The sequence below is a fragment of the Pygocentrus nattereri genome, chromosome 22 (genome assembly GCF_015220715.1).
Source record: "Pygocentrus nattereri isolate fPygNat1 chromosome 22, fPygNat1.pri, whole genome shotgun sequence".
NCBI classification, from domain to species: domain Eukaryota; kingdom Metazoa; phylum Chordata; class Actinopteri; order Characiformes; family Serrasalmidae; genus Pygocentrus; species Pygocentrus nattereri.
Genome location: NC_051232.1, coordinates 10,295,190 through 10,310,029, shown reverse-complemented (window position 1 = coordinate 10,310,029; position 14,840 = coordinate 10,295,190). Strand labels below are relative to the sequence as shown.

The window sequence follows — 14,840 nt, the reverse complement described above, 5'->3', positions numbered from 1 at the left end:
AGGTTTCTTTATCAGTGACAACAGGTAAAACTTCCCTTGAAACAAAGGGTATAACAGCCACAAAAAACACTAGGTTTCTTTATCAGTGACAACAGGTAAAACATCCCTTGAAACAAAGGGTATAACAGCCACAAAAAACACTAGGTTTCTTTATCAGTGACAACAGGTAAAACTTCCCTTGAAACAAAGGGTATAACAGCCACAAAAAACACTAGGTTTCTTTATCAGTGACAACAGGTAAAACATCCCTTGAAACAAAGGGTATAACAGCCACAAAAAACACTAGGTTTCTTTATCAGTGACAACCGGTAAAACTTTACTGACTTCTCCGTGTTATAAAACCAGAATTTCTCTTTGGTTCGAAATGGTGTTTACTCACCAAGCAGGTTTCAGTATGCCATCCGGGTCATGGCACCAAGTTGTTAGAAATTCAGCTTTCAGGAATCAGAAGTCAGGAGACCTTCAGCGTAGACTTGATTTTATTGACACACAGGAAATGTGGGCACAGCTTAGTGGATCGCAGTCAGTCTATCACAGCCAGTCTGACTAGGGATATATTAGGAGAACCTTATAAACACTGGAAGTTGTGGGAGGAGGATAAAGGTGTGGAAAAGGAGTTTTAGGGGGGGTAAGCAAGGGGGATGAGGGTGATAAGAAGAGGGGGGTTAAGCAAGGGAATGCGAGGGGGATGAGGGTGATAGGAAGAGGGGGTTAAACAGGGGGATGGTGATTACCCTATCAAAAGGACAGAGGTGCCGACTCCCTGCAAGGATGGCGAACATCAACACTCCTTGATGGTTGCCACCCTGGAGGGTTATATTGCTGACCATATGGTCAGCAATCAAAGGGCCAAACCAACAATGCAGGGAGTTGACCACCTTAGATCAGCAGATAGAAGCTTAATTTCTCTCAGCCTTAATAAAGTCACTTCACACTTGCAACTTGCCTCAAGATAATTTGAGGCCTCCTATTGACATGTAAACAAATTGTTCAACTGTTGATCCTGTTGTTAAATTAAACTTGATAAAACCTGAAATATATAAAGTATCTTGTGTGATCAGTGGAAGGACCTCTAACTGTAGGGTTGTGCTGAAGGCTTGTCAGTGGAGTGGGTGCCATCACGGGTACATCTTCTGTACTTTTAGTTATGGAACATATTTAAACTCAGCCGCATATCCTCCTGGGTTGCTGCAGCCTATCACAGCGGTCATTGGGTGGAAGGCAACAAACACCCTGGACAAGCCACCAGCCCATCACAGGACAAACACACACACCTAGGGCAGTTTAGTATCTCCCATCCACCTGACTTAGGTTTCCTCCCACAGTCCAAAGTATCTGGAAGGTACCCCTGCAAACAACATGCAAATTCCACACAGGAATGATCCTGGTTGCCCAGCTGGAGAATCAAACCCAGGCCCTTCTTGCTGTGAAGTGTTATCCACTGCACCACCCTCCATTAAAATTTTATTTTGGAGCTTGTATTGACTCTAAACAGCTTGTACTGACTCTAGGCTTTTTATTATTGTTTCTCATTAGGTTATGCCTTGCAATCCCTGTGGGGAAAAAAAAGTTTGCAATGTTGTTTTAGTCTTTATTCTTACTTTTCCCAGTTGCAGCATTAATGCTGAAGAGTCTGTGCACTTCTAAGTTACAACAGTCTAACAAATGCATGTTACAGCACTCCTCGGGGTCCACAGTAGAATACCAGACAAATGGTCAGTTTTCAGGCCTTTTAAAGAATGAGGAATGAACAGCACAATGGTATTCATCCTCCATCAGATCGTCCATCTCTGAGGGTCACGGATACAGGTGTGCCAGCTACTACGGCAAAGTATATAACTGCATTTTAAGATCTGTTGAGACTGGGATGTTGCATGATGACCGACTGAGACTTCAGACTGCACTGTTGCAGACAGATACATCTCATCTCTCTTGACTCTTTTAGTCGGCCCAGCAAAAAGATTTACATCAGTGTTGATTCTTTGAAGATTTCTTTGATTGTCATTGTTTGTACTTTGTTAAACCAAAATGTACCTGCACACTAGAGTGTTACTGCAGTGGTACCTTCAAGGGTAAGTTAGGTAAAGTAATTATGCCTTAATTAAGTTGCATTGACCCAATATACCCTCTCTTATCTCTAGCCTTTTTATTTTATTGTTTAGGTTAGAAAAAGGTACAAATATGTACCTTTTTCTTGAGGGGAAAAAATAGTTTTAGCTGCACACTTGGATCTTAAAACCATTGTTGTAGGTACAATACATGTATGCAGTTTCTAGCTTGAGTGAAAAATGTACCCTTTTTTCTGACTATGTACAGTCCACTGGGATCTAACTTACTACATGGTCTAGAAATGAGACAGGTTCATTACTGCCCTCTGGTGGAGCACAGAGTTTTATAGACTAGACTAGTTTTGAGGACGTAATATGTAAGAGAGGAGAGCGAGATGCTAACCTGCCTATCATCCATCCATTTTACAGTGTTTACAGTGGTTACAGTGTTTCATAAAACAGAAAGGCCCAGATGTATTTACACCATATGGCCAAAAGTATGTGGACAGGATGTGTCCTAGTTATTGAGTTGTTTCAACCCCTCCCTTTTGTAACAAGGATATAAAATCAAGCACATATTGGCAAAAGTTTGGGGAAGAACCTTTCCTGTTCCAGCATGACACTGTGCACAAAGCAAGGTCCTTAAAGATATAGTTTGATGAGTTTGGTGTGAAGGAACTCTGGTGGCCTGAAATCCTCTGAAAACCTTTGAGATCAAATGGATCATTGATTGTACGTCAGGCTCGCTCATGCAACGTCAGTGCCTGACCTTACAAAAACTCTTTTGACTGAATGAGCACAGATCTACAAAGAGTGGGCCAACTCCATATTAATGTGCATGGTTTTGGAATGGGAAGTCCAAGAAGGTCATATGGGTGTGATCATCAGGTGTCCACATACTTTTAGCATCAAATGATTGTGCCCATATCGCACCAGACAGAAGGTCCTTGCTGGCAGAGCTACTAGGGGGTCGGTAGCAGCGTTGGGTGAGGACACTGTGGAGGACAGAATTTCAATGCCTAATTGTCCTTTCAACAGCTGTAGGTCAGGTGTTTCTTCAGCTAATCTGTGTGTAAGGGAGTGCCACCGCACCCCTTCGCCCAGCATGCCACAAATCTTTGAAGAGTTTCCTATTCCCTGGAGACCGGGAGGTCCTCACCCAGGTCGTCTGTACTTTGCAGTGCCTTGCTGCTTTCTTTCTCCATTTTTGGGACAGCATTTACTGTGCAGCTTTACTAGAACGCTGCACAGCAAACATAATATAGGGGGGAATCTGGCTCTCAGTGTAGCTTACAGCTCTTTCTGTTAGCTCTCCCACTCTAGTTCTCCCTGGCTTGCCACACACACAAAAACTAACCCGGCCCTTCAAAATGAGAGTGCCCTGAAAAATGCAGCGTAACAAATGTTAATACTCCTTATGAACTAAGTAGCCTAAAAATAAATATGATTCTCTTTTTTTTAAAATAAATAGAACACAGATGTGCCCTGATTCCACAATACTTCAAACATAAGTTAGAATAGTTTTGGCTCCTAAAAAAAGTCCTGTGGTGACGTTTAATCTATAAGAGAGGTTATGCTGATTTAACGTTCTGCTTTCCATCAAACCTCCTCTATCTCACTGCTAAATATCCATGACCAAAGAGGCCTGGTCATTTCAGTTGTATGAATAACTAAACTGGCCTAGTGTTCTAACTGTTCTATGCAAACAGGAAGCTTAAAAACAGGCCGTAACACAACTAAAGGCAAGTCTAGATAAAGTTTGTTGTTGTTTGTTACAGAACCATATTTGTTACAGATCCATTCACATCTCAGTTACACACCAGGGTTAATGTGGTGAGATGTGTGGAAGTAGAAGCAAGTATGACAGTAGGTGAAAAATATTGGTTATGGGTCATTGTACTACATCAACTGTTTGCCTGCAAGAGCCAGATTAACCTAATTAGAAAGAAAACACAGATTTAGATTAACTGGGTCTCTAACCTTAGTCACTGTTCAAAACAATCAATGTAGTTAGAGAGAGAGAAGGTAGGAGTACCTATGAGCTACCCACTTTGGTGAGCTCAGCTTGCCTCATCTTCAGTTGCTTCAGAAAATGAAGTTGTGCTGCTCTTTCTTCTTCAGTGACTGTGGCTGTGTCTGGAACTAACAGTGTGCAGGTATACACGTTTATGATATGTATTCCTGGTTCTTATGGAAACACATTATAGTGGTTCTCCATTTTTGTGGGAAAAAAACAATTGTATTGTGAATAAAAGTAAGCAGAACAATTCAAATGAATGCTATCCGATATTTATCTGAGGTATAGCATTTTCCTACTAATCACACGAAATGTAGTTTAGCAAGACTACATCTTTGCGCAGATAGAGACTGCAGCTCATTTCCTTTCCACAGTTTGTGAGGTAATCCTTTAGTTCTCCATCTGTGGTCAGTTTCTGACAACATGACCTCTGTTGCCAGACAGTTTTAGGTTGACAGTAAGACCTGCTGGTGTTTCCCAGATTGCACCATACTGTCTGAGCAAGCGATTCCAAGCATTTTTTCCCCTCTGTACAGAAAATAGGGGTTATTGATGATGGTCTGTCCCCCATTTAATATCTGGTCAGTGGGGGTTCTCTGGTGGTCCCTCAAACCAAACTTATTTAATCATAGACATTTTAACTCACTCAGTATGAGTTCTTCTCATATTCATACTAATACATTATCATGATAAGCTTCTAACTGTGGTCACTGGTGGTCAGTGATTGTTTATGGACTTCACACCGATACACTTCTAACAATGGTCACTAATGGTACCTCTCATTTTCATTGTGATCCGGTCCTAACAGCACTGACTGATTTTCATAGATCTGTTTATCAGTGTCACTCTGATAGAACTGCTTAATCTAAAAATGTCTATTCAATGACAGGCAGGTTTATTCTCTGTGATTCTATATTCATTATTATGTACTTGTATTTGTGTAATTGTAAAAATCCAATCCTCTATTCATAATATTCTCGTTTTATTATTATTTCGCTATCCAGTGTCTGACCAAAAGAGGTCAGGTTCCCCTTTTGGGTTGTGGTTCCTCTAATGGTTTCTTCCTCTTGCTCTTAGGGAATTTCCTGTTGATCAATCTGGAATGAGAGAACAAGTGAATTCTTGAATTCATTGAACCATCAGCCAACTGTGTTTGCACACTGTGGAATTAGACCTCCGTGTTTAACCCATCCATGCAGTAAAACAATAACTACACACACACTAGGGGGCAGTGAACACTTGCCCAGAACGGTGGGCAGCCCTATCCATGGTGCCCGGAGAGCAATTAGGGGTTAGGTACCTTGCTGAAAGGTACTTCAGCTGAGGGGATCGAACCGCAACCCTCTGGTCACAGGGCTGGTTCCCTAACCTCCAGCCCACGACTGCCCCCATGGATCAGACCAGAAAGGAAAACAAAAAACACTATGAGATACAGCCGAGTTGTTGAAGTGAGAATTTACTTGAGCACTGATTGGTAAAGCACTGATTGGTAAAAGCCACTGATTGGTAAACCTCATGTGAGCAATGACACTGTGTCCACAAACCCATTTATAAAGATTTTATTTGCTGAAGTTTAGTAATTGAACAGCACAGGCTTCTATTTCTTCAGCTTTGCTGTTTAGGGGGTTGTTAAGTTTGACTGGCTGTTTCAAAAGAACAGAATGTGATTTAGATTTGTGCCACATCAAAAGTTGCTCCGGATAAAAAAATTAAATATCTTAATATTATGCTGTACATTCATATCCACCATCACATGTGGAGCTTTTATAAACTGACTGGTTTCTAATGGAATATGTTGTTGTAAATGTGTACGAGCACAGGTCTGAGGTTTAAAATTAATTAATGGAAAACATTTTCTTTAATATTTTTTTAATGAGTTTTGAAGAATGTTATTTCCTTCCAGATGGAAAAAGTAGTGTGTTTTGAGGCTTTATTGAAAATGTGTCCAATATATGGAAAGTTATTTATTTAATAGAGATGGTTATAAGTAAAATTCTAAAGGTTTTTACAGTGCATGTAAGGAATTTTTGCCACTGCATGTTATTTTACAGTCAATGTCTGTAAATTCACAGACAGCATAATCAAACCTGTAAAAACTAAAGAAGGTCTATTAAAAATGGAAAAAGACTGATTTTACAGTGTAGATGTTACCAAAACCCGCGACCCTGACGGAGAAGCGGCTTAGAAAATGGATGGATGGATGGATGGATGGATATTACAAAAATATTTTTCTGCAGAGAATAATTAGATGAAACTATTATAACAGAAGATGATTATAGAAACATTAAATATATACCAGCAAGTTATGCATGTGCAAAAGTCAATAACTACCTACTACTAACTGTTGTTGGTCATCTCACATTTTATCTCTACACAGACATCAGTACACTAAAGCAACGAAAGATTGATAATTATGCACTAAATTGAGTTTAATGATGTAAACATGAGTAATTCAGCTAAATATTCTCTTCTCACAAATCCAACCAAACCGGCGATTGCAGGGATAATCAGCCCAGTTCTGTAAAGGATCAGACGTATGGCCCGTAACAACACAGTCCTCATCTGCTGCCTTACTGTTCGGTTCATTGCGTCCCCAGAACCTGAAAGAGAGAATCAGAGAATCCACTGTGTTTATGAGAGCAGTGAGGAGTCACCATATGATATTTGACCTCTTTTCATCCAAATAATTGTTTCACTCAATACCTGTGGGTGTTTCTGAACTTCTGAAACTTGAGCAGGTTGCCATTAACCGACACCAAGTAAATGCAAGTAAATGTCATGACACCTCTGTACTTTACTGGCTAGTGACTACAGAACACAGACAGACATCTATATGACTGCAGATCAGATGCCTTCCCACCCAGTACTTACCATCAAACTCATTCAACCAACCGGATCATCCTTCAGGTGCTGAGATCTTTTACAGAACTGGCGTGTTTAATAATCTGCTTCCAACTGCAGTGCACAAACCAGCAGAAATGTACAACCCCAATCGCAAAAACATTCAGTGATCTCCTACCTAGTGGTCAAGGCTGAGCCGTCCACCCATTTCCAGACCCTCTCTGCATCTTGGTCAGACAGACCAATCCAAGTTTTCTGGCCTCTTCTCAACGTTTCAGTGAAGTCCTGTTGAAGTGTTATAACTGGTTACACATGTGAAGCACATTGAAGTTTAGACTGTTTCTAATCATTCTAAAACTCCAGTGTCCATTTAGAAGCAGTTAAACAGAACAAAAACTCTCTCACCTGTTCTTCTCTGCTGTTTATGATCAGCAGGTCTGCTCCTCTCGCTCTGCAGTCCTGTCTGCTCTCACTCCAGCTCTTCTTATCAGTAGAGATGTAGTAAACACTGGAGCTGAAGTAGATCCAGCCTCGCAGGTTGGCTTCAATTATGCATAGTTTCCAAAGGTAACATAAGTCAAACTAAAACTTTAAAACTGCAACACACAATGTTTGTTAATATGTCTGTTCCCTGTCTTTTCCAGGTTTCAAATGTCCATATTTAATAAAGGAAAGGCCCAAAAATCTTCATGTGAAGCACCATTATCTCAGCACTAACATAATAATAGAATCTCATAGGGACTCGAGCTGAATTTAACAGTATTGTGTAGAGGTTTTATTTTCCTTGTCGTCCAAACTGAAGGTCTAGTTCTATAATCTTGGTCCTCCAGTGGGCACACTGCCTTTAAGTCAGGGTTTACCAAGATTCTAATGGTGAACTACAAAATAAGAGGTCTAATTATTGTAAGATCTCCTATGCATCTTTTTCTTGATTTCTTTGGCAACTCAAACTTGGATGTCTATAATCAATGACAAATGACACCAATGCAGTGTGTTATTTACGTCACCACATCTGTATGTTTCTTTCTGATTGCAGTGTGTTAGTAAACAGTTTGTAGGGTTAGGCTTAGAAAGAAATATTGAATCAGTATTGGCTGATACTCAAAGTTTCAGTGTTGGAAACAGAAATCATGTAGAAATCATGTATTATTTGCTCAGTTAGCTTCATGCTCATAATGTCATATTTAAATGAGTCTGCTCACCCAAGTATGAAAGTTTCCGCTGAAGACCATCCTTCTCTATGGTCAGGCTTTTGTAGTTTGTCTCTAAGTAGTCTTTCTCTATAGCCAGGTTGGTGTAACTGGTCAGTAACTGGTCTCTCTGTATAGTCAGGTTGGTGTAACTGGTCAGTAACTGGTCTCTCTCTATAGTCAGGTTGGTGTAGTTGGTCTGTAACTGGTCTCTCTCTATAGTCAGGTTGGTGTAACTGGTCAGTAACTGGTCTCTCTCTATAGTCAGGCTGGTGTAGCTGGTCTGTAACTGGTCTCTCTCTATAGCCAGGTTGGTGTAACTTGTCTGTAACTGGTCTCTCTCTATAGTCAGGTTGGTGTAACTGGTCTGTAACTGGTCTCTCTCTATAGTCAGGTTGGTGTAACTGGTCAGTAACTGGTCTCTCTCTATAGTCAGGTTGGTGTAACTGGTCAGTAACTGGTCTCTCTCTATAGCCAGGTTGGTGTAACTGGTCTGTAACTGGTCTCTCTCTATAGTCAGGTTGGAGTAACTGGTCTGTAACTGGTCTCTCTCTATTGTCAGGTTGGAGTAACTGGCTTGTAACTGGTCTCTCTCTATAGTCAGGTTAAAGTAGCAGGTCTGTAACTGGTCTCTCTCTATAGTCAGGTTGGTGTAACTGGTCAGTAACTGGTCTCTCTCTATAGCCAGGTTGGTGTAACTGGTCTGTAACTGGTCTCTCTCTATAGTCAGGTTGGAGTAACTGGTCTGTAACTGGTCTCTCTCTATTGTCAGGTTGGAGTAACTGGCTTGTAACTGGTCTCTCTCTATAGTCAGGTTGGTGTAACTGGTCTGTAACTGGTCTCTCTCTATTGTCAGGTTGGAGTAACTGGCTTGTAACTGATCTCTCTCTATTGTCAGGTTGGAGTAACTGGCTTGTAACTGGTCTCTCTCTATAGTCAGGTTGGTGTAACTTGTCGGTAACTGGTCTCTCTCTGTAGTCAGGTTGGTGTAACTTGTCGGTAACTGGTCACTCTCTGTAGTCAGGTTGGTGTAACTGGTCTGTAAGTTATCCCACTCTGTAGTCAGCTTGTTCAGCTTGATCCACAGCACTGTGGTAGCAGCCAGCAGGAGAACACACAGCAGCCCCAGACACACTGCAGCCCACCTGCAGCTTCTGCTCCCAGCTGTGTCATATCCTGGAACAAGACAGCAACACACTGTGTGGATGAGTGTTCACATAGTACACCTTCGGAGAATTTCTACATTTGCAGGAGAGAGAAACTGAAAAAGAGAGAGGATGTGCACCTGAGCTCTGAGATTCCTGTCTGTTTCTTGTTCTTGTTCTTCGGGTCCAGGTACGTTCTCCTTTCACCTGGATTTCATCTGTGAGGCTCTTGTCATCATCTGACTCAGATTTTCCACCTGCAGTGTTTCTGGAACTTGCATACATATGCTCATTCATCTCCATTCTGGTCTCTGCAGTGGTCCAGATCAGCTCCAAATGTGAGTGTATTTGTTTTATACATGAACTGTGGATAGGAAGTTGAGCAGGAAACCACAGAGGGATGTGTATTAAGGAGCTTTTGCGCGGATCTAATTCCCTTTGACTCATCAGATTATTTTGGTGTCATTTCTCTTTTTTCACTAGAAAAAAAGTCTTAATATAGGGTTAACTTTCCTCTTAAAATGCCTGCTTCCACTTTCACAAATATCACACTAGTAAAAATGAATGAGTGAAGCATAGGAAAAAATGACAAAGCACAAAAATATTACAAAAAGCCAGCATTTGCAATAGTTGGTATTTATCAAAAGGCCTAGAATTATTGTTTTTTTCTCACAAAATTGGTACCACCTATTGGAAGTCAAAAAATAATTGACTGATCCCTTTCACTTTGTAATTCTGCAGTGAATCTAACATGTTAGGCCTTTTCTTTAGCTCTTGAAACTATAGCCGATAGGCACATTTGCTTTGCAATATCTACCTAGGTACCACAAGAAAAAAGGTCTGAAAGTTCTGCGCTTTGAAGAACTGAAGCCTTTGGTTTCCATCTAAAATTTAACAATGGGACAAGGTTAGTGTGCATCATTGCCATGCATGTATGAACCACATCACTTTTACTAGCACCAGCCAGCACTACCACAGCCTGTGAATGGGGAACCTGGCCACTTCCTGTTTCTCCTGTTATATCAAAAACATGACTGCAAAATGCCAGAGGGCATCCATAAGCGAGTACTCAATGAATGATGGTGAATGAAATTGAACAGCTAAAAACACAAAAGTAAACAAATGTCCAAGCATTCGTGCAAGATATTCCTGTAATTTGGTAGGAGTAGGACTGTAGGACTGTGTCAGTTTTAAGAAAAAATTTAGCCTTAAGAACGTTTGGTGGATCAGGCCCATTGTTTGGTTCTCTTGAAACAAATTCAATAGTGTTTCTATCCCTGGTAGCTACAGAATTCTCTCTGTGTGTCTGAGAGGGAAACAAATGTCCTTTTTACACTGATCTAAAATCAGTTTACTTCAACCAAAACCCTGTTTAGATCTGTGACAATGTCCTCATTTCCTTTTTTTTCACATCAGTGTATCAAAAGCAATTTCCCTCCATAACAAAGCATTTCGCAGGAGAGGCACGGGCCACGTCCAGTCTGTCCAGCTGCTTCCAGACTATGTAAAGTTAAAGTGCTTCAGTGTTCAGGTGTGTTATGAAGACACAGACAGAAAAGAAACAAAACGTCTTACTCCTGGGCAGGGTAGGGTCAACACAGAGGTGAGTGCTTGCCCACACATCCCCATTAAAAGGTCCAAATCAAAAGAGAATGGATGTTTTGTTTACATGTATTGGTCTTGCTCTTCTGTTAAGTGTGTATTTGTGCATGTTTAATGTTCAGGATCGTTATCAGAATAATCTATGAATAAATGCCAAAGAACTAATAATCTGAAGTAATATTTCATGTAAATAAGATTTCTATGATCACAATCTTACCTTTGGACCACCGTTCGTTTGTTTAGTGAGAACCCGAGTACAGGTGGTGTGTTCACACCGACAGCCTGGTATAGTTTAATTCAAACTGATGCATTTTGTCATCTGATAAATGCTGTCTATAGCCGAGGTGGCACCAGGAATATTTTTTGCAGGGGTGCTACATGGGTGCTAAAACATGTAACAAGGGGGTGCTAAACCTGGTGGTTGCAGTGGCAATATGTGGACACCGGGAGTTGGGGGCGGTTGGTGATAGTGCAGAGAACTTTGAATATTAAGGCTCGTCGCACATCAAGCTTGGTTGCTAATGTTTGAAGCAGAGTTTGTGTTGTTATATTGCTTTTTTTGGTTTGGTTGTTTTCACACTGCAACAGTTAAATGTACCAAATGACACACTAGTGTTTGTTTATCGGTCAGAAGGTTTGCAGGGACACGAGCGCTCTATTACTCTTACATTTAGTACCATCTAGGCCAAAAAATGACGACGTTGCATGAAAATGAGACACTTAACCTCTGTGCACACTACAGTTAAAGCAATAATAATAAACCTTGCTTGATATCTGCTTCTTTATGAACGGTTTGTCAGTGTGAATGTAACCTCATGCTGTTGCCTGAACTGGCTTCGATATTTTAGGCAATATTACTTTTCAGGATTTTCATTAAAGTTTCATTTTTGCACTCTTTCATGATACTGTAAGTTCCCCTTTATCTGCAGATGTCAGGTTACTGTTCACTGTTTTTTTGTCAGTTTTTTCCCCGCCAACGCAGCACTTTGGGGCAGTCGTGGGCTGGAAGTTAGGGATCTGGCCCTGTGACCGGAAGGTTGCTGGTTTGATCCCCAGGGCCGACAGTCCATGACTGAGGTGTCCTTGTGCAAGACACCTAACCCCCAACTGCTCCCCGGGCGCTATGGATAGGGCTGCCCACCGCTCCGGGCAAGTGTGCTCACTGCCCCCTAGTTTGTGTGTTCACTGGTGTGTATGTGGTGTTTCACTTCACGGATGGGTTAAATGCGGAGGTGGAATTTCCCCGATTGTGGGATCAAAAAAGTATCACTTACTTACTTACTTACTTATTCACTGTAAATTCCTTTGAGGACACAGATCAAAGCACTGTAGTTTAATCTGTGACAATGTTTATGGAAAAATATATATAAAAAAACAGCAATAACAAAAAAAACCCAATTTCACAAACACAAAAGGTAGGAGTATTTCTTTTTAGGGTTCTTCTACTGCATGTAGATTGTCAACAGGCTGTTTTGGGAATACTGACAGAGAATCTACACTTGATTCTGCTTTGTTTTGTGACTGAACACTTTATTGCTTGTTACATTTTATTACATTATGACTGGATTACTGAAAAGCTCTTCTCACAGATCCACCCTTCTTCAGAAGAGCATGGCATGTCATTCCAGCTCCTCTTAACTTGGGAATCATGAATGTGAACACAGTCCTCATTATTGTTCAGATCATTTGGTTCTCCTTCCTCCCAGAACCTGAAAGCCAGAGAATCAGAACCAGTCTCTGATCAGTGTTCATTAGCCTTCAGCTCAACTCTCTCAGCCTGTATTCAGTCACATTCATACAATCAGTTACTTCAGAAGGTGAAAGAAATCCCAGTTCATCTGTTTCTTACCCAGTGGTCAGAGCTGATCCATCCACCCATTTCCAGACTCCCTCTGTTTCAGTGTCAGTCAGGCCAATCCAAGCTCTATTGCCTCGCAGATTGTTATGGATGAACTCCTGCCATTGAGATAATATAATGTGTAGAGATTGAAGAACATTTTTACTTGAGACATTTTCCCACAACTTTAAAAACAGTATTCATACAGTGATTTTAAAGTTCTTTGAGTGCCCTCAATTTGTAAGGCAAGTATTTTCCTTCATTATTATAATAGTTTTCTATAAAATAGTCTTTCTACCATTCTACCTGTTATTTGATTTGGATCTCTCTCTCTCTCTCTCTCTCTCTCTCTCTCTCTCTCTCTCTCTCTCTCTCTCTCTCTCTCTCACCTGTTCTTCTCTGCTGTTTATGATCACCAGGTCTGCTCCTCTCTCTCTGCAATCCTCTCTGCTCTCAGTCCAGTTCTTGTATCCAACAGTGATGTAGTAAAGAGTGCCATTGAAAAACGTCCAACCCTGCTGCATCGCCTTCTCTATGAATTGAACACAGAGCACACACATATATGAACACTCACACACTCTTTCATACTTTCGTATTTTCATCTTTCATACAGAAGTCCTCACTGTGATCGTCTCATCTCCTCTGATAACTCTCTGGTTAGCTCATAAAACATCAAATATCAATGTTTTTTGTATGGTTTTCAATTGAATACAGGCTTTTTTTTGCAAAAGCAGTTTGTAGATTGACAAAAAATCATGCACTTCATTGTATAATAAGAGCTAATTTGTTTTTGTTATACAGTCGCAGCACTGACGTCTGTTTGTGGTAGTGTCTTAGCTTAAGGATATCACTGGACTACACACACATTTTCTAAATCGCTTATCTTCTGGGTCATGGGGGGATGCTGGAGCCTATTCCAGCTGTCACTGGGAGGAAGGCAAGTTAGAGCCCAATATGATTCGATCTGCTGTTATAAGTTTAGCTGGGAAAATTTATATCACCATGAAACAGCTGTAGGCTTTACAATGGGTCTGACCACTTTTGTAGAAAAAGTGTCTTTCTAGACCTTCTACAAGTCCTTGTTACTTCACTAACTCACTATGAGTGGCAGCCTAAACAATGCCTTTCAACAGTTGTTAGAAATGCAAAACAGTGGTGGCAGCTCTATGCCAGGGCTCTTTACTGAAGGAATCATAGTAAAATTGCAACATACAATACATGTTAATTTTACATACTAGACTGACATATTAAAATACGTGTGCATGTTGACTGACCTCAGACCCCTTTAGTAAGGCTTATTTTCTTTTATCATATGATCATTTAACTTCATGCTCATAATATCAGATTTAAATTTGTCTGCATACCCAATTTGGAAAGTTTCTGCTGAAGACCATCCCTCTCTACAGTCTCTGTAGGCTGCTTGCTCAACATAACCCACAGCACTGTGGTGGCAGCCAGCAGAAGAAGACACAGCAGCCCCAGACTCACTGCAGCCCACCTGCAGCTTCGGCTCCCAGTCGTTTCATATCCTGGTACAAGACAGCATCACACTCTGTGAATGAGTGTCTACATATTAAACCTTGAGGGAATTTCTACACTGGCAAGAGAGAGAAACTGAAAGAGAGGAGGTAGGATGTGCACCTGGGCTCTGAAATTCCTGTCTGTTTCCTGTTCTTCGGGTCCCGGTATGTCCATGTCCATGCATGTTTTCATAGACATTCTTGTCCTCGGATTGTCTGTCTGCAATGTATCCTGCATTTTCATACATATCCTCACTCATCTCCATTCGGCTCTCTGCAGTGATCCAGGTCAGCTCCAAGTGTTAGTGGATCACAGTACGTGTTGCTCTAGTCCTTAACTGCGCACAGGAAGTTGAGCAGGAAACCACAAAGAGACGTGTTCTGTGGAGCTTCTGCAGGGAAAACACATTTCATTACTACGACTCATCACATTATGGCGTCATTTCCCTTTCTTCATTAGTGAAATTTCATAATCTAAGGTTCACTTTCTTGTCCCCTACCTGCTGCTTCCTCATTGAGGCTGGTGAGCTGATCATTGTTGAGAAAATGGTTCACACTCACTGACGTCATGAATGTGCATAAGGCACTGTTAGAAAGTTCTGCTATTGGTATTGAAATATTACCTGCTGTTCTATGTCGA

At 41.0% G+C, this 14,840-nt stretch overlaps 1 protein-coding gene across 1 annotated transcript in view; it reads right to left on the bottom strand.

Moving 5' to 3' along the window:
- LOC108410916 (hepatic lectin-like) overlaps positions 1-14,590 on the bottom strand; it is a 31,686-nt gene extending 17,096 nt beyond the window's left edge. The window contains exons 1-5 of the mRNA XM_017682233.2: positions 14,322-14,590; positions 14,045-14,209; positions 13,070-13,212; positions 12,693-12,799; positions 12,504-12,552 (exon numbers count right to left, since the gene is read on the bottom strand). Of these exons, the coding sequence (XP_017537722.2) occupies positions 12,504-12,552; positions 12,693-12,799; positions 13,070-13,212; positions 14,045-14,209; positions 14,322-14,466 (609 nt within the window). The 5' untranslated portion in view covers positions 14,467-14,590. The remainder of the gene's footprint in view (positions 1-12,503; positions 12,553-12,692; positions 12,800-13,069; positions 13,213-14,044; positions 14,210-14,321) is intronic.
- Between the last annotated feature and the right edge of the window lie 250 nt (positions 14,591-14,840).